At 42.8% G+C, this 18,413-nt stretch overlaps 1 protein-coding gene across 9 annotated transcripts in view; it reads left to right on the top strand.

The window, feature by feature from the left end:
- SH3KBP1 (SH3 domain containing kinase binding protein 1) overlaps positions 1-18,413 on the top strand; it is a 327,794-nt gene that overhangs the window by 245,208 nt on the left and 64,173 nt on the right. For all 9 annotated transcript variants that reach the window (XM_032389636.1, XM_032389634.1, XM_032389635.1 and 6 more), the window contains one exon: positions 18,007-18,114. In XM_032389636.1, coding sequence (XP_032245527.1) covers positions 18,007-18,114 — 108 coding nt within the window. The remainder of the gene's footprint in view (positions 1-18,006; positions 18,115-18,413) is intronic.

Here is an 18,413-nt window from a genome sequence, read left to right as displayed (position 1 = left end):
AGCTAATAATACAGCCAGTCTGAACTCATGCTGCAGTATGTACCTGGGCCCATTTTTAGGTTGTTACTTAAAAATGTCCCCTGTGCGCTATCAATTTTGTTTTCATTATTATTTTATATGGTCTGTGAAATCAGGTCTCTTGATATCCTGTCCTTCAGCAGGTTTTGACTTTTATTGCCATAAAATATCCACCAGCCTTGACCTAGCATTCCACTTGATTGGAAGCATTTTAAAATGACAAGTGCCATGTCGGCTACCCGCTCAGAGAAACCAGGGTTTGAATCCTGGCAACACCATTCATGGCTGTGTGTCGTTGGGCATTTAACTTAACCCCTCTGAGCCTCAGTTTCCCCAGCCAGAAAGTGGACCTCACAGGGCTGCCATGAGGATTTGCTAAGGTGTTCTTTCTCTGAGCGTGGAAATGGGGAAGGAAGGGCTCTTGTGACTGAGCCCAGTTCGCTGCTGGGGCAGGAACACCATGATATGAGGTGGGTAACAGTGGTGGCAGATTTGCCTGAAAGTAGCTCAAAATTCACAAGGGGTGAGATTTCAGCAAGAATTTGGAGAAAAAATATGCCATAAGTATTTTGCTTGCTGAAAAGTGGGGGAAAATGGAGTCTGAGTCTGTCACACCCTGCTGACGTTATAGAAAATTCTTACATCTTCCTCGGAGTTAAAGGATCACCTAGAAAGTCATTTAGATGAATGTGTGCTGTTGATATTGTAAAGAGAAGAGCTTCACTATGATTTGTTTAATATGTATTTTGATATGCTTCTTTATTGTATGTATGAGTTGAGATGAAAAACCTGAATCGAATCCTTGTTGTCTAAATTTGACTTCTTTGGCTGGAGAGGTTCTCGATGTACCCCAGTGCCACTGGTGTTTTTCTTTCAGAGTCAGCTAAGGTGGTTTCCCTTTGTCCTGTTTTTCTGTGCTGTGGCAGGAGTCACAGGGCAGGCGTTGCCCTCATTTTTAGCCCTAGATTGTCATTTCGTGTAGCTTTCTAGAAAATGAGTCAGACACCCTTAGTGGGGTCTGTAAGCCCTCCACGGTTCCTGAAATAATGTGCAGAGACCTGAACTATTTGTGTGTGTCCCTGGAAACTAGGATGAAATGTGGCAACCCAAATGGTTTGTTTTTTAGTTTATTTATAAAGAATTCTTGTGGATTTGGGAACATTTCTACTTGCACAGAACACACCTGTGTTTAGCTTTTATTTCCAGTCACTCAAAAATAGCTCCTTCATCTGTGTTCCTGCCGCCCCCATCCCTGCTTTCGTGATTTGTGCTCAGAGCATGGTTGAAAGGGTTCAGAAGACTCTGGGTCTGGTTTCCAACCAGAGAAGCTCCCTGGATAAAGGCCGAGAGCAGCCTGGTGCAGGCCAGGCTGGGGTTCAGCTGTAATGGTGGCCGCCACCGGGCGCTCCTTGCTCTGACCACTGCCACCTGGGGGAGAGCGAGCCCAGCTGCCGAGAGGGCCGATGTTCCTGCCCTTGGCCGACAGTCTCCTGGCCTCAGCCCCCCTAACCCGGAAGGAAGGGCTGCCCACGTGAGCCCTTTGTAAACTAGGACCTTTAAGTATGTGTTTCTTATTAAAAAGCTCCCCTGAGGAGCTGTGTCTTTGACCCCTAACAAAGCAGACACAACCCTCCCCCCGTTTCTTCATGGGTATAAGCCTATCTGAGAACATGAAGGTAAACACTAAGAAATAATATTATTGATTAAAATCATGGAGCAGTGAAGATGGAAGGAAGGGGAAGGAAACTGATAGATGGACCCTAAAGAAAGAGGGAAGCCAGAAGATTAGATAAAGGTAGAAATAGAAGAAAAAATACAAAGTGGGGCGCCTGGGTGGCTCAGTCGGTTAAGCGTCTGCCTTCAGCTCAGGTCATGATCCCGGGGTCCTGGGATCAAGCCCCGCATTGGGCTCCCTGCTCAGCTGGGAGCCTGCTTCTCCCTCTTCCTCTCCCCTTCCCCCACTCGTGCTCTCACTTGCTCTCTCTCCCTCTCTCAAATGAATAAATAAAAAATCTTAAAAAAAAATACGAAGTGATAGTTTCACCTTTTCCTCAGGATATATCAAACCAGGGATCTTTAAATATTTGGAGCTTGACCTGTTGTGAGGGCGGAGTTAGGACTGCAGACTTCATCTCTACCCTCCTCCTTTCTAGACAACTCTTGAGCACCTGACTTAATAATGGGTCAATTTATGTGCAAGACCATGGCTTCCCAGTACAGGACCCTCCCAGGGTGGCTGGCAGCAGGAGCCCAGGGCCCCTCGTCGCCATTCCTTTCCCTCCTGGCGGCCCTGGAAGTTAGGTGGGACCACGGGTGTCCTGTGCAGATCACGGAGAAAGACCGGAGGCCTAGAGCACGGAAGCGACTTTCCCAGGGTCTCCAAGCACGGCAGGGGCAGAACCAGGGCAGGGTTGAGCTGCCTGAGCTGCCTTGTGGGGCTGTCAGATGCTCCTAGAAGGTGGGGCTCAGGTGCTTCCAGAGGCAACTTGTCTACTCACTGAGTCATCGTCTGTTGCTGGATATCTAGGGCAAGTGCCTATCAGATTTTCTTTGTACCTTAAAGACATTATCATTATTTAATCAGGAAAACGGTATTACTATGCCATTACCCCATCTTCTTGCATGTTTCTGATCTCTTAGGGTCAGGATTATCCATGACTTTCTCCTTCCACTGTCACCGCCACAGGAATGAAATGATAATCAGTGCAGAGGAAATGATGAACTCGGCTCCGGGCTAATATTGGTTCTTTCTGTGTCTGAAGCCTTCTTCTCCCCCTTCCTTCCTCTTTCTTCCATGCAGGCAGATTTTGCCTTCCTCTTTTCTTCTGGCTCGGTACCACTTAGTTTTCTGCTGGCTTTTAGCATGAAAAAAGAAAGAAAGAAAGAAAAAAAGAGTGAGAAAGAGAGGGAGGGAGGGAGGAAGGAAGAAAGATGAAGGAAGGGAGGAGGGAAGAAAGAGGAAGGAATGAAGGGAGGAGGGAGGGAGGGAGAGAGAGAGAGAAAGGTGGGAGTCCTGAGCTCCTTCTTAAGTCATTCTGTGATTATATGTTCTTTTGTTTGTTCTAATGTTTATTTTCCCTTCCTGCCTCCCTCTGATTAATTCATTAATTGAAACATTTATTCATGGGAGAAATGTTTTCACACTTCCTTGCTTCCCGCCCCACAGGAAGTAAGGATGTTTCTTCAAAGAGAAGTGGTTTTAGGAATCTCAAGAAAGGTTCTCGCGCTGGTATAAGAAAGCCCATCAGCTAAACAGATTGCTGGCCTTGACCCTTTCTCTCTGCACTGCTGAAGCTTTTAGCAGAGCTAAAATGCTAGGATTAAATGTGGTTTCAAGGGTGAGGAGTAAATTAGCAGGTGTTACCCTGAAAATGATGACACACTGACAGACCCATTAGAAGGACATGTTTTATGAGTGAATGAAGAAGTTAAGCATAGGTCTGGAATCTGGGTTTACACACATTTGAAGAATGCCCGTGTTCAGCAAATGAGTCATTTATGTCATAGGATGTATTTCTTGTAGTATGGCCTGCCTTGTTACACTGCATATGTCCTTCCTGGAGACAGAAGTCACAATCTCTCTCCTCCTCAGAGCATTAGAAATCCCCAGGAATACGGTTTGCTGCTGTTTTGTCTTCCTCCTTTTTTTTTTTATTATTACTATTTATTTATTTGACAGAGGCAGAGACAGCGAGAGAGGGAACACAAGCAGGGGGAGCGGGAGAGGGAGAAGCAGGCTTCCCGTGGAGCGGGGAGCCCAATGCGGGGCTCGATCCCAGGACCCTGGGACCATGACCCAAGCCGAAGGCAGACATCCAACGACTGAGCCACCCAGGCACCCTTTGTCTTCCTCTTTAAAGTAACCAGGACACTGGGACTGTAGAGAAGAATCCTGATACCATGAGGACGTTTGATCAAAACTCTTCCTCACTGAGCTCATTTATTATCAAAAACACAGTTTAAAATTAGATGAGGTTGGTAAACACAGGACTTGAGGTGGTAGAAAATTTCTCTTTCGTTTACCAGTAGACAGTCAAAACAGTACCACCCCCAGATTTTGATGGCCATGATTGCAGATTTTTCATAGACAGATGAGTTTGCAGTTGATAAGTCGCCCCAGCTTTTTATGCCTCCGCAAGTGATGTAAAACTGTTGAAAGGGACCCTGCATCTGTTTGGCCTAATGGTCATCTCCGTCCAGAATGCTGTGTTTTAGCGGCGGGACATTGGTAATCCGTGCAACACCATCTTGGAATACTTTTCTCCTGCAACACACAGAAAAACCTGCAGGTGTCTTAAGGAATTAGAGAAACTCTGTTTTCTACTTCCAACCTTTCTGTTGGTATTACTCGGAGAGGGCCATTGTGAGAATTAAATGAGATGTTGAGGCTCAAAGTGCTTTAGGAATATAAAAGTTGATTCTCATTACTGCTCTGAGAAGTTAGTATGGGAAGAAGAGAAAACAAATGCCCAGTGACTGGAAGTTTTTACTTCATATATTGAACTGCCCTGAAATTCAGTTCAGCACTTTCCCTGAAATTCCCCTTTATTATTTATTTTTTTGACTTTTCTTAGGAGAAAAGTAATTTATTATAGTTATATAGCCTCTGTCTTATTAAAGTATCTCAAAGCTCTTTACATTCACATTTGCATTTTATTAAAATCTGCTTTTCTGAGATGGAAGGTGGCATGGGATGCACTTTTAAATAGTATTATATAAATAATCTTACTTTTGGGGAAAAAATGAGAAGAAAACAGATAAATAGATAAATACCAAAAAAAGTCAAAATCACCTCTCCATGTTTGAGCTGTATTCTTCCAGATGTTTTACACACAGAGACACACACAAATTACAGTTCAAAATAAAAACAAGATCATAGCACATACACTATTTTGTAACCCTCTTTTTTCAAAATATATCATGCCTGTCTTTGGCAGCACGGTTAAAATGGTTCCTTAGAGTCCTATTGTACAAAGTACCCCAGTTCTCTTTTATGTTTAGCTTGTTTCTAGGTTTTCCTTATTTTAGACCATGTGGTGTGCAGTCATCACTTTGTGAATTCTTGTGCATGTAATTAGTTCTGCTACTTTCTACTACTTGTATAACCTTGGGAAGATTGCTCAATTTCTCTGTGCCTCAGTTTCCACATCTGTGAAATGGGGGTGATGATAGTACCTACCTCCTGGCGTTGCGAAGATTAAATGAGTTAAAGTAGCTAAATCACTTAGCATGCCTCGCTCAGAGTAAGTGCTGTAAAAATGTTAATAGTTGTTATTATTTCTTGATGATAAATAGCTAACTGTATGCTGCCTCAGTTCCTTTTAAAGGTATTTGAGTGGTGTTATGAAAGGTTGTGCCAATTTAGCCTCCCCACAGGAGTGTGTGCGAATGTATTTTCCTGTCCTTGTCATCCTTGGATATTATCATTCTTTCTAATCTCTGCTAATCTGATAGGTGTTTGCATTTTTTAAAATGATTACTCAAGTTGAAAATGTTATGTGTCATTTTCCAATTGATTTTTATAAAAATACCTTATATTCATGACATTAACCTGTCATCTTTCACATTATAAATGTTTTTTCTTAGTTTATGACTCAGAGAGATATTTAAGAAAAACATCATTAAAAATAAATACCTTTTAGACTTAAATTTTCTCCATTTCCTGGTTAACTAGATAATGCAGTACAATTCATCCTTTTAAGAATAGTTTTACTTAAAGCTTTTATATTTTAGTCCTAGTTGGAAAGGGTAGCTGGCTATTAAATGCATTCCTTTTCTGCCTTCCTCAGGGCTTTCAGAGGTTCTATTTAAAGCTTCTGTCCTTACAAGCATTTTTTTTTTTTTCCACAATGGCATTCAGAGAGCCCCTGAGGTTCTGCATGGATATATATAAGGATCCTCATTCTAGATCAGAGCTGGGCCAACTTTTTCTGTAAAGGGCCAGAGAGTAAATATTTTAGGCTTGATGGTCTTTGTTGCAACTATGCAAAAGCAGTCATAGAAGTAAATGAATGGGCATGGCTGAGTTCCAATAAAACTTTATTCATAGACACTTAAATTTGAATTTTGTGTGATTTTTCACATTCCTTGAAATATTCTTCTTTTGGTTTTTTAAAACCATTTAAAATGTATAAACTATTCTCAGTGGGATGAACAGAAATAGGTAGCAGGCCAGATTTGGTCCATGGGCTATATAGTTTGCTGGCCCCCGAGATAGAATGTCTAGAAACAGACCCAAAAAATACAGCCAATTAATTTTCAACAAAGGTTCAGGAAGAATTTAAGAAAGAAAGGATAGTCTTTTCAGAAATGGTGTTGGCACAATTGGAAGTCCATAAGCAAAACAAAAACAAAAATACCCTAACCTAAACCTAATACATGATGCAGAAATTAACTCAGAATGGACTGAGTAGATCTACATGTAAAATAGATGTACTAAAATGTAACGTAGATCTACATGTAAAACAAAAACCACAAAATGTTATTTATGACATGACACCAAAAGCACAGTCCATGAAAGAAAATACTGCTAAATTGAACTTTGGCAAAATTAAAAACTTTCGCTCTGCAAAGATAGCCTTAAGAGAATGTTGGTTGGTCTGTTTTTCTTACAAGGCGATTTGAGCCCCACTGTTGAGTAAATAATTGCCTGTTAAGTAATTGCATGAATTTCAAGGACCTTGGTTTTGTTCTCAGTCTTCCTGGGAATATCCTTTGTAACACAAGACCGCAAATCTCCCTTATCAGAGCCTTCTCCCCCAAGGTAGCAAACAAATGTAGCCACACTCTGCCAGTCAGGCCTGGGCTCAGCTGAGCAGCCTGAGGGCCTAGATTTGACCTGGGAATTGTATTTTTCACTCACTGCATATGGCCTATAAGCTAAATTTGCTGAGTATAGAGAAAAAGACCCCCAAACAAATTTTTATGCCGAGGAGTAAGTTTTCCTAATAGGAAAACTGAAATATGGATTTGTCTGGTGAAGAATGGAAATGGAAGGTAGGCATTTAGGAATTTACTAATAGTTGCTACAGCTGGCTTGGATGATCTTGATGTTCATAATGATCATGGCTATGCCCTTTAGCTCATATTCCTTCCTGGTCCTTATCTGTGAAATGAAGATACTCCCCCACCTTCATCCTTAACAACTTTCTTTGTTACCTCTTAGAGGTGGTGCAGGAGCTAAGAAAATCTCTTAAAACATAATGAAAGATGCTTTATAAATGCCAGTGTCTTTGTCAATGAAGCAAAATGATTTTTTATTATATCTACTACCCTTTTAATGGAAGAAAAGCATGTGTCAGGATACAGAATCAATATCGTTTTCTAAACATAAACGCAAATGAAAAGTCAGCTGTAGGATGCACATCCTTGAGAGGTAAACTGTGTTTTTAGCCACGTGGTTTGGATGAGCCGAAAGTATCATTAGAAACAGCTTTCAAAATTTAGCATGAAATGGGCGCCTGGGTGGCTCAGTCGGTTAAGTGTCTGACTCTTGGTTTCGGCTCAGGTCATGATCTTGTGGGCCCTGGGATTGAGCCCCTTGGTGGGGGGGGGGGGGTCCGTGCTCAGCAGGGAGTCTGCTTGAAGATTCTTTCCCTCTGCCCCTCCCCCCACTTGTGCACGTGCATGTTCCCTCTCTTTCTCAAATAAATAAATCTTTAAAAAAAATTAACATTAAATGGTCATCTCAATGTAAATGACTTAACAAGTAGAAATGAGAAATTTCTATGAAAAAAAACTGTTGCATGATTTTGCATCCTTGATTATGTTTAAATAGACAAAAAAAATGTAAAAGTGCTTCCTTAATGAGTTGCATTTTATGTATGACTTGTTCATGTGCCTTTATGTGTTAATGGCACACGTCATGCTTAAAGCCCAATCATAAGTACACAGGAAAGGTCCTCCCCGCAAATATCCCCTTTTCACATGATTACTGATTTTTGAGGTAGATTTATGGGGATAGAAGGTCTTTCATTCTGATATTAGAAAAAAGGCTAAAAGCATAAGTATTTCCTGAAATTTAAGATTATATAACCTGCAAATAAAATAATGAAGTCAGTAAGCTATTCTTGTATATTTGTTGTGTGCAAACTATATGGCCATACCCCACAACTCTGGGAGATGCCCAGTGTGAATGGTGACCCTGGGGTTGGACCAGTACAGAAATTATCTATTGGGTGCTGTTTTCTGAAGACGCTCCAGATAGAAGCATCTTTTTCTAAGAGGGAAACAGACTGAGTAACGAGGCCTTTGGGCTTCTGCTCTGGCTTGTCTCCTATTAAAACCCCTTCAGGCCTTCCTCATTCCTGCCTGCCTGCCTCTCATAACGTCTGTGGAAATTCTGTTCTCTTTCTGGGGACCGAGATTTGATTTCAGCTTTTTGCTCAGTTCTTAGTGACATCTGGACTCAAAGGTTACTTCTGTGGCAAATCCTAACCCATGGGCTTTGAGTGGGTTATGGGAGTGTAGGATGGTGATCCCCTCTGCTCTCTAGGTGGATGGAAAGGGCCTTAGGTAGCTGGGACCCCCCTCTGGGTTGATGGCCTTCAACAACATTTGGCTTCCAGCAATATGTCATCAAAATATTATCATTTTATATGTGTGCCATTATCTGAAAAAAAGTTGGGTGGCCCTGACTTACTGCATGTATTTAAATTTTCCATATAATGATGTTTAATACTGACTCTACTTTTCCTTAGGGAATATTCCACCTTCCCTGTTAGAGAAATGTGCATATGACTAGCAGAGGAGACTCCAGGATAATTAAAAACTCTCGTATGTCTTTTCATTTTAGAAATTCTTTCTCCAGGACTTCTTTTGGGAATTAGACCTTGAAATAGCTCAGACTTTTAAAGATAGAGCTTCAAGTTCTATTAAATCTAGAAAAAAATAAATTCTAATTAAAGAAACAGTCTTTTTAAGCAAGCATAACTTCTGGTTGTAGCCACAATGGAGTCAAAGGTGTTAGACTTACCCTCCTGCCACAGACAACTTTAAAATCGGACAAAATACATGAACCCACTGTTTTTAGGCGTTGGGTAATACATAGCTCGGGGATGTAATCCTTGGGAAAAGGACTGCACATCAACCCTGGCTTTTTTCCCCCGGGGGCACTTTCTAAATTGCAGCAGAGGGCAGGGGAGCCCCAACAGAAAGCAGAAGACTCATCGGATGGAGGAAACAGAGATCGTAATTCAGGACTGCCAAGGTGACTGGACTTTTCAGGGCAGTGAATTGCTGAGGAGTGAGCTGTACAAAGAAGGGGCTCCAGAAGCCTATATATAGGAGGTTCTTGAGTCTTTTGCCAAATACTATGCTGTGCATCAACAGGGCAAGACTCCACCAGGTCTGGAAGAAAATAAGCCTAGGGGCGTGGGTGGGCTGTGAGCTGAGGGAATATCCCAGAAGTCACCAAGGTTGGGAGATGTTAGAGTTCTGGCCAAGCAGGGTAGAAAAACTTTGCTGAACACACCTGGCATCTAACTGAGAACCCAGAAGAGGCAGTCACAGGAACAGCGCTCCCCTAACCTACCCTAACAAAGCTTTAAGCCGTGCCTTGACAGGTCAAGCTGATCCGCAAGTCACTTGCTCGCCATAACAAAACTCGACACTCTTACAAAGAAGACCTCAAAATCCAGTCTCAGCAGTGTAGCTTGCACAGTTGTTGAGAACATCCAGTTATGTATGAAGAAGCAGGAAGATGTGAGGTGTGGTGTGGGTGGCTTATAGAAGACATGGGGCATTTCTGAATAGTTTTCAGGCATCCATACATGCTTCGATTCATATTGGCATGACTTAGTGAAGGTTCGATTACTGCCCTTTGTGTGTTCCTCATCCAGTTTTTCATTACCGGTTATATAATATGTAGAATGACAGAAGCAGAAGTTAGCGTTGCAAAGCCTCTAAGTTATTGCCCAATAAAAAGTCAGGATTTTTTACAAGTTAGATAGACTCTTTGAGGTCATGAGTTCCCAGTATCACAAAACAGTGAAAGACTCCCTAAGCCTTGATGATCCTAAGATGTTGACATTTGGAATGTGACATTTTTTTTCCTTTAATTTCTTTCATCAGTGTTTTATAGTTTTTGTAGTATAGGCCCTTCACCTCCTTGGTTAAGATTATTCCTAAGTATTTTATTATTTTTGGTGTAACTGTGAGTGGGATTGCTTTCTTAATTTCTTTCTGGTACTTCATTGTTAGTGTATAGAAATGCAACATATTCCTGTATATTAATATTTTGTCCTGCAGCCTTACTGAATTCATTTATCAGTTTGAGTAGTTTTTGGTGGAGTCTTTAGGGTTTTCCATATGGAGTATCATGTCATCTGCAAATAGTGGAAGTTTTACTTCTTCCAATACCGATTTGGATGCCTCTTACTACTTTTTTGTTGTCTGATTGCTGTGGCTAGGATATCCAGTACTATGATGAATAGAAGTGGGGACAGTGGACATCCCTGTCTTGTTCCTGACCTTAGGGCAAAGGCTCTCCATTTTTCCCCAATAAGGATGATGTTAGCTGTGGATTTTTCATATAAGGCCTTTATTATGTTGAGGTATGTTCCCTCTAGACCTACTTTGTTGAGAGTTTTTATCATGAATGGATGTTGTACTTTGTCAAATACTTTTTCTGTATCTGTTGAGATGATCGCATGGCTTTTATCCTTTCTCTCATTAATGCGATGTATCACATTGATTTGTGAATATCAAACCACCCTGGCAATCCAGGAATAAATCCCACTTGATCATGGTGAATGACTTTTTAATGTGCTGTTGGATTTGGTTTGCTGATATTTTGTTGAGGATTTTTACGTGTATGTTTATCAAGGATATTTATTGGCTTTTTCTGTAGTGTCTTTATCTGGTTTTAGTGTCAGGATAATGCTGGCCTCATAGAATGACTTTGGAAGCTTTCCTTCCTCTTCTATTGTTTGAGAAGAATAGGTATTAACTCCACTTTAAGTGCTTGGTAGAATTCCCCTGTGAAACCATCTGGTCCTGACTTTTGTTTGTTGGGAATTTTTTGATTACTGATTCAATTTCATTGCTCGTAATCAGTCTGTTCAAATTTTCTGTTTCTTCCTGATTCAGTTTTGGGAGGTTATATGTCTCTAGGAATTTGTCCATTTCCTCTAGATTGTCCAATTTGTTGGCATATAATTTTTCATAATATTCTCTTATAATCTTTTGTATTTCCGTGGCGTCTGTTGTTATTTCTCTTCATTTCTGATTTTATTTATTTGAGTGCTCTCTTTTTCTTGATGAGTCTGGCTAAAGATTTATCCATTTTGTCTATCTTTTCAAAGAACCAGTTCCTGGTTTCATTGATCTGTTCTATTGGGTTTTTTAGTCTGGAATGTGACATTTCCATGAGTGAGTTCGTCTCTGGGGCTGTCTCCTTGGCTTCTCTCATGAACTATGGTCTGCCAGGCATTTCTTCTGACATTGAGATAGACAGTAGTCGTCTTTTTCCCTCTTACCTCATAAACCATGATGTTGATGAGCCTGCTTTAATAACTAACTTATGGGGATGTTGGAAATTCTGAGGAGATATCCCAGCCATGCAGAATAATTGCATCTCTTGGGGAGGTGTTAACAAGCAGAGGCAAAGCTCAGTGCTCCTGGGCTCCGGCTTCTATGGATCTTTCTCTCAAGAGCTCCCCTGAAGCTCCATGCAGAAGACGCTCATTAGTAAATATTAAACACTGCTTTCTGTATTGCTGGTGGGATGCTGAGGGTGTAAGACCCCCTCGGGACCCTCTGAGGCTCACTTAACAGCCACACTAAAGTGTTCAGCACTCTTTCTCCTGGAGTGATATCTCAGTCATCAGAGAAGGCCATGAAAAATTTTTTTTCAGCCATGCTGGATAACTTCTGGGAAATTGGGAATTTCTGGGGAATGTGGGGACGGACAGCTGACCACCAAGAGAAGTTACTGAGCAGAGTGCTTTTCTTTTTCAGTTGGACCAACGGGTAAACCCATTTTAATCTTTCCATTGTTTGGTTTGATATGTCCATTTGTAAGCTATGCATTCCCTTCTGAACTCAAATATTTGGAGCACTTACAGTGTCTGAGAAAATGTGGCCTACATTTTGGAGGTACTTTTTAAGTTGTTTCCACAATTATAAACAAATAATTAATGTGGTACAGACCAACAGGTAAGCCAGATCATATAGATGAAGCTTTCTTTTTTTAATGTGACATTTTTTTTTTTTAAGTAATCTCTACACCCAGCGTGGGGCTCCGACTCACGACCCTGAGGTCATGAGTCACATGCTCTCCTGACTGAGCCAGCCAGGCCCCCTTAGATGAAGCTTTCTTGTGTAGCTAATCTATACCTGCCTCTTCCTCATTCAACTTGACCTCACTTTTGATGTTTGAAAGTTGAGAGAGTCTGGGGGAAGATTGGGCCATCCATCATTGCATCCATTCAGCCAACATTTATTCAGAATTGATAGCCAGGCAATGTTTTAGGTATTTGGTGGCTGCAAAGGTGTAAAGATAAGATCCTTGTTCTCAAAAAGCTTACCATTTTTGAGAATCTTGCTACTCAAAGTGTATGTAGTCCATGGACCAGCAGGATATGCATCACCCAGAAACCTGTTAGAAATGCTGAATCTCAGACCTGCCCTAGACCTATTGAATCCAAATTGGCATTTTCACAAGATCCCCAAGTGGATAGTATGTGCATTAAAGTTTGAGAAGCACTGGTCCAAATCATTGATTGTCAACCTGCATATTAGAAGGACCTGGGGACCTCTGAACAGTGCCAATTTCCTGGTCCCACCCCCTAGAAATTGTGCTTGAATTGGTGTGGGGTGTAGCCCAGGCATTGGGAATTTAAAAAATTCCCCAGGTGATTCTAAATGTGCAGCCAGCTTTGAGAAACCCTAAACTCTTAGGTTGCTTTGCATTCTCGACAAAAGGGTGCCCAGGAGGAGGTTGTGGCTCATTCTTTTAACCAATTTGCAAGCCAGGTGGCAAGTTTGTCTTTTCTCAACAATTGTAGCACCGAGACTAGAGGCAGATGCACCAGAGCTGGCTGGTGACTGTCCGCCAACAAGTTGTCCATCAGGGAGCGGCGTCAGCCGGCCCCTGCTGCGGTAGCCGTGGGAAGTACTGGAATGCTCCAGCCGCGTCCCTCAGGGCTCCTCCAGCAGGATCGAGTGGACGAAGGCAGGGCACTGGGGTGTGGGCAAGGCCTCCCTCCTCAGACGCGCCCTGGGGCCTTGGTGTCCCTCTCCTTGGCCTTCTTCCAAGTGTGTGAACTGTGGCCACTGACGGTCTCACCCGAGGATGGTGACAAATGTGTGTGAGCTTAATTCAGAAGATTTCCTGGCCACATTGTCCCTCAGGGTCCCTGGGACCAGTCCATAGAATCGCAATAATGATGATGACCACCAGTGGTCGTGTCGCTCTTTACACCTCACCAAGATTTTCCTGTGTGTCAAGAAAGCGAGACCCAGAGTTTTTATAAGTAATGGACTGCTTAAGTCTCAGCTGGCCCCAGTTTGCCATCTTGCCCCTCTCCCTGCGATATCTCCGAAAACCCGACATAGCGCAGGACGTGGAAGTAGGGGCACAGCACAGCTAAGGTTCTGTTTACTCATTCCTTCAAAGGAAAAACATCATTTGTTTTTTATAAGGAAAAATACCATATTTTACTCATATATCTGCCTGGTGATGAGGCATAGAGAAACCATTTTGAGGACTTGGTCATAGAAGAGTGAACGTTCTCTGTCAGAAATATCGTTCTTTCCATATTCTGGACTCTTGATGAAGTCCAGGTCTACTTTCCTCTGCTTTCGTGCCAGTAGAGCTTATTTCTAATCATCATTGTTCTGGAAACTTTCATCTACATGCTGATCTCTCACTCTTTCCCACGGCAAACTCCTGCCTCATTCAGAAGCCACCCCCTCACCAGCCTATACTGCCCTGTCTTCGTCGTTATTGGAATCTCAAAATCCACTAGGGCGATCATCATCTTGGGTTACATCTGTGGTCCTGGTGTGATGATTATTAGCGTCCCAGGTTTGAAGAGAATTTAAGTGGTCACGCTCACATCTGCCCGTATCTTGGCTGCACTGCGTCTCTCCTCACTGATCGGCTGCTATCTCATTGTCCTGCTTTCACGCACCTCCCGCCATCCTCCTTGGGGACATCCACTCCACCCTGATGACATTCTGGCCTCACAATTCACTGACCAACTGTCTCTCCATTCTGCTCCTGCCACTCGCAGGTGCCATCTTGCCTCACACCTCCCATCACTGTTCAGTAGATGTTGGTTGGGAGCCCCCTGGGAGCCAGACACTGCCTTCACCCTAAGTGCCAGTTCTTGAATGTTCTCTTCCAGGACCCCAGCTTCCCACTCTCCCTCTTCCCTTCCTTCATGCTTCGTGATCCTGCCTTTGACCTTTCTCATTGCCTTGGTTCACCCCTCATTCTCTCTTTTCAGGCTACCTGGTTTTTCTTGGTCCCACTTGTTTTTAAATCTGGCCTAGCACTCCTGCCGGTATTTCTGCACCATAGTGATTCACTGTCTGCCCCTCATACTAGGCTCTGGGCTCCAGAGCCCTGTAAGGACATTATGATTTTCTGTTTACCCCTGAATTCCTCTGCTATCCTGCATGTTTTCAGTCCTCAGTAAATAAATTGAATCTGCTGCTCTTTTACACTTCCAGAAACACAGCCCTCATACGAATAATTGTCTCTTCATCTCTGCCATCAGAAGGCTTGTTCTTTTGCCTGGTTTGTTGAAGAGGAGGTATTTCCGCTTCTCATTTTGCTGTCAGAATTGTTCCTGTTTTCCTTAAATTAGCCTCTCTTGCTAGGGGGTAAGAAGCGCCCCGGTTCTCTATCAGTCTCTGTCCCACTTCAGGTACCTTGACCCTGGGCTCGTTTCTGTCCTGAAGCAGTCACTTTCCTCTGTGTCCTAAGACACACTGGCTGTTTTCTTTTTGGAATGTGCTCATCTCATCCACGAGCCTTGTATTTGTCCTCCTACCAATCAGAACAGTAAGACAGATTGTGCTCTACCTTCATGTTTTCCCTCTCTTACCTTGAATTACACAATGATTAGTACTGTTAATGTTTTCCTTAAGAAGCTGAGTAGAGATGAGCCATCCAAGCCATTCTTCACTGATGGGAGATATAATAAATATGTCATATGCACTGTTTTGCCCTGTAGGCATGTATGAGTTCTAGATTCTGGTTCTATTCTGGATATGCTTCTGCTTATTAAAATTTTATTCATTGTTTTTCTCACATATGAAGGAAAAGGCTTCGTTACAATGATTCTTGGGTTACTGCTTGCAGAAGATTAAGGTGAGGCACGGATTTGCATCAGTCGGAAAATTTGGAAGAAAGCTTTTGAAACTAAACAATATTTGAGTGCCTTTTTTGGATGTAATTCTGTATCAGGTGCTCTGAAATGAATGTGCAGGGAAGTTCAGTCCTCACGTAAGCAAACCCTTTGCACATGAAAAGATTTAAGATTGTTTGAAAAGCTGTTAATGATTGTCTCCTCTTTGGTACCAGAGCTCTTGGTTGATACCTTTATCCAAAAGGACCTGGTATGATATTGTGTGTGGGTCTTTCACATAAGTCTCTAAGCTCCCTGGAGTTAGGGATCGTGTTCTTGGCAGGTTTAACGTCTGGTGCCTACAGAAGGAACTTAAATATACTTGGCATTTCATAGATGTTTGTTGAATTGAATATCATGAAGTGCAAATTAACACAGTTGTGAGTGTTCAAGATAAAGCATTCATCATTATCACTTTCCTAAAGGTGAGTTTCAAGTTGGGTTTGAGGAGAAGAGGACTTGTCCGGAAAAAGGAGAGAAAAGAAGGTGCCAGGCATTTCCTCAAAAGCAGAGCCTTCTGGATTGAAAGATTTAATTTCTAAGGATTAAAAGTAAAGGCATGTCACCCCCTACTCCTTCGCAAGATTTTCTGGTATTGTTGATGACGAGATCTTCTCAGAGTTGGAAGAACATCAGAAGCCATCATACTCTGCCACCACCATCCCCGTTCATGAATCCCTTCTGTGGGGACTGATGTTAGATTGTTTAGGGAGTGATGTGACATGAGCAGGACCAGAATACTTACCTGGGCTTCTCTTCTGTCATTCTCCAAGAAAGATAAGCATTCTCTCGTGTTGTCATTTGAACCTTGGTTGGTTCTGGGTAAATCTGAACTTGGTGCTTCAAGTGTCTGTTTTTTGGTGTTGGTCAGGACTAGAATTTACCATCTGTGATTAAGGATCCATTTCTAAAACCCATGTCCTCTTCTAAAGAGTCCATTTATCTTTGCAACAGATATTGCTGGGAGAAGGGAGGTGGTGTTCATTCACTTCTCACCTGAGGTGGGCCCTCTCTTATGTAAAAATCATCATGAGTTAAGGTAGATCGAGGCAGGAGATCACAGTGTTTCTGCACCATATTTCAGGAGATCACAGAACTCAGGGTTAGAAAAAGTCCTCATTGATTCCACAAATACTTATTATATTGGGCATGGTGTGGTAGGCTGGGGGCATAATGGTCAAAAGGCCAGATAATGTTCCTCGCCTTGCTAAGATGTATGATCTTGCTAAGATGTATGATCTCACATATGCTGTGGCCCTCCAGGGGTCTACAGCGGGGCCCTAGGCCAGCTTCATATCTGCTGCTTGAGCCCTCTTGGCCCCTTCCCCACCCCTACTGGTGTTGGGGAGGACCGTGAGTGTCTCTCCATGGGCCCTGAGCACGATCTCCTCACTTTGTTGAGCATGCCCCACTTCAGACGTAACTTTAAAAGTCCTACGTGTTACTAGCTTTTTTTTGGAAAGCCTCTGCTCATTTTCGGCTGTAGCAGGAATTGTTGATTACAGTCTGAGAATTGGGTTTTTACTCAAGGACGTGTACCCAAGAGCGGTGTGTGTACATTGTTCATATACTGGGCAGGAAGAAATGCCCAAGTGAGGAGGTTTGCGGTAGGCCAGGTGAGTCTTGGATTAGGGTAGTAGAAGTGGATTTGGAGCCAGAGGACAAATGTGAGGTATATTATAAAACTAGAGGGCACGTTCTGCATGGAGCACTGGGTGTTATACGCAAACAGTGAATCATGGAACACTACATCAAAAACTAATGATGTAATGTATGGTGATTAACATAACAATAAAAAATTAAAAAAAAACTAGAGCAAATTGGCCTTCCAGCCAATTGGATGTGGGGTAAAATAGAAATGGTTCTGTGGCATGAGGTTGAAGACCCAGGAGAACCATGAGGCTGTTAGGCTCGGGACAGAAGCTTGGCACAGGCCAAACTCTCATGCTCTCCCTGGCGCCTGGCACAAAATAGGCGTTCAATAAACATCTGACGAGTGAAAGAACAGAATAGGGAGTATTTAAAGGGCAGCAGGTTTGATCTGGAAGAATGAATAGATTTATTCTTTCATTTAGTAAGCGAACATTGAGTTCTGTAAGGTGGGGGAAGGGCTTTTCATGATGACAGCCGTGCCCCATCACCACGGAGAGGAGAAGGTCAAGAAGAGCAGTGCATTTACGAGCTTGCCAGAAGTGTGGTTTTTCTTATGCTTGGCTGACTGTCGCAAAGTCCTTTTTAATTTCCATAAGCTTTGTGACAGGCTAATCAAAGAGAACATTTGTGCATGTGGTATTTCCTAAAGCATGCTTGCAGTTAATGAAATAATTTTATTTCAGCAAAATTAAGATGAAGAAAATACATATCCTCCCATCTTTAAAGAAAAGCAGATCGGATTGATGCGGGGCATCTGACGGCAGCACTGGGTTCTGAGTCCCAACCAGCAGCTCTAGCACACTTGCGCTTTTGTTCTCCCATCTGACTTGGAGATTTGTGCTCACTTCGTCTCATTAACCACTGTTGTGTTGATAGTGGCCTCAAGGAAAGGGCCTCCATTCTCTCTAACAGGGGTGTGGGACCTCGCCGGAGGGTACTTGCCCCATTTCTCACTCTCTGCTCTCCCGTCTCCTAGGACTGCATCGACGTGGGCTGGTGGGAAGGAGAACTCAATGGCAGACGAGGAGTGTTCCCTGATAACTTCGTGAAGCTTCTTCCACCTGACTTTGAAAAGGAGGGCAATGTAAGTTTCCTGGCCTTGAGGTCAGCACTCCACACGCTGTCAGAATGGTGGCTTTCATGGTGGGTCTCGGGATACTGGGTGAGGGGAGTTTAGTGGACCATTGAAGAGCACTGGCATTTTAGTTCAGTGGACCTGGTTTCTGAGCCCTTGGCTGTTCTGTAGGCTGGGCATGAGTGTGAACGAGTTAATTACCTTCCACCACCCTCAGTTTGCTCATCTGACAGCTGGTCACCGTGATCCTTATTCTGGTGTTGTTGCATGAATAAATAAGATAATGTGTGGAAAGCACTTGGTGTGGT

Source organism: Phoca vitulina, unplaced genomic scaffold (assembly GCF_004348235.1).
Source record: "Phoca vitulina isolate PV1807 unplaced genomic scaffold, GSC_HSeal_1.0 scaffold55, whole genome shotgun sequence".
NCBI lineage: Eukaryota > Metazoa > Chordata > Mammalia > Carnivora > Phocidae > Phoca > Phoca vitulina.
This window is presented reverse-complemented; position numbering and strand designations above follow the sequence as displayed.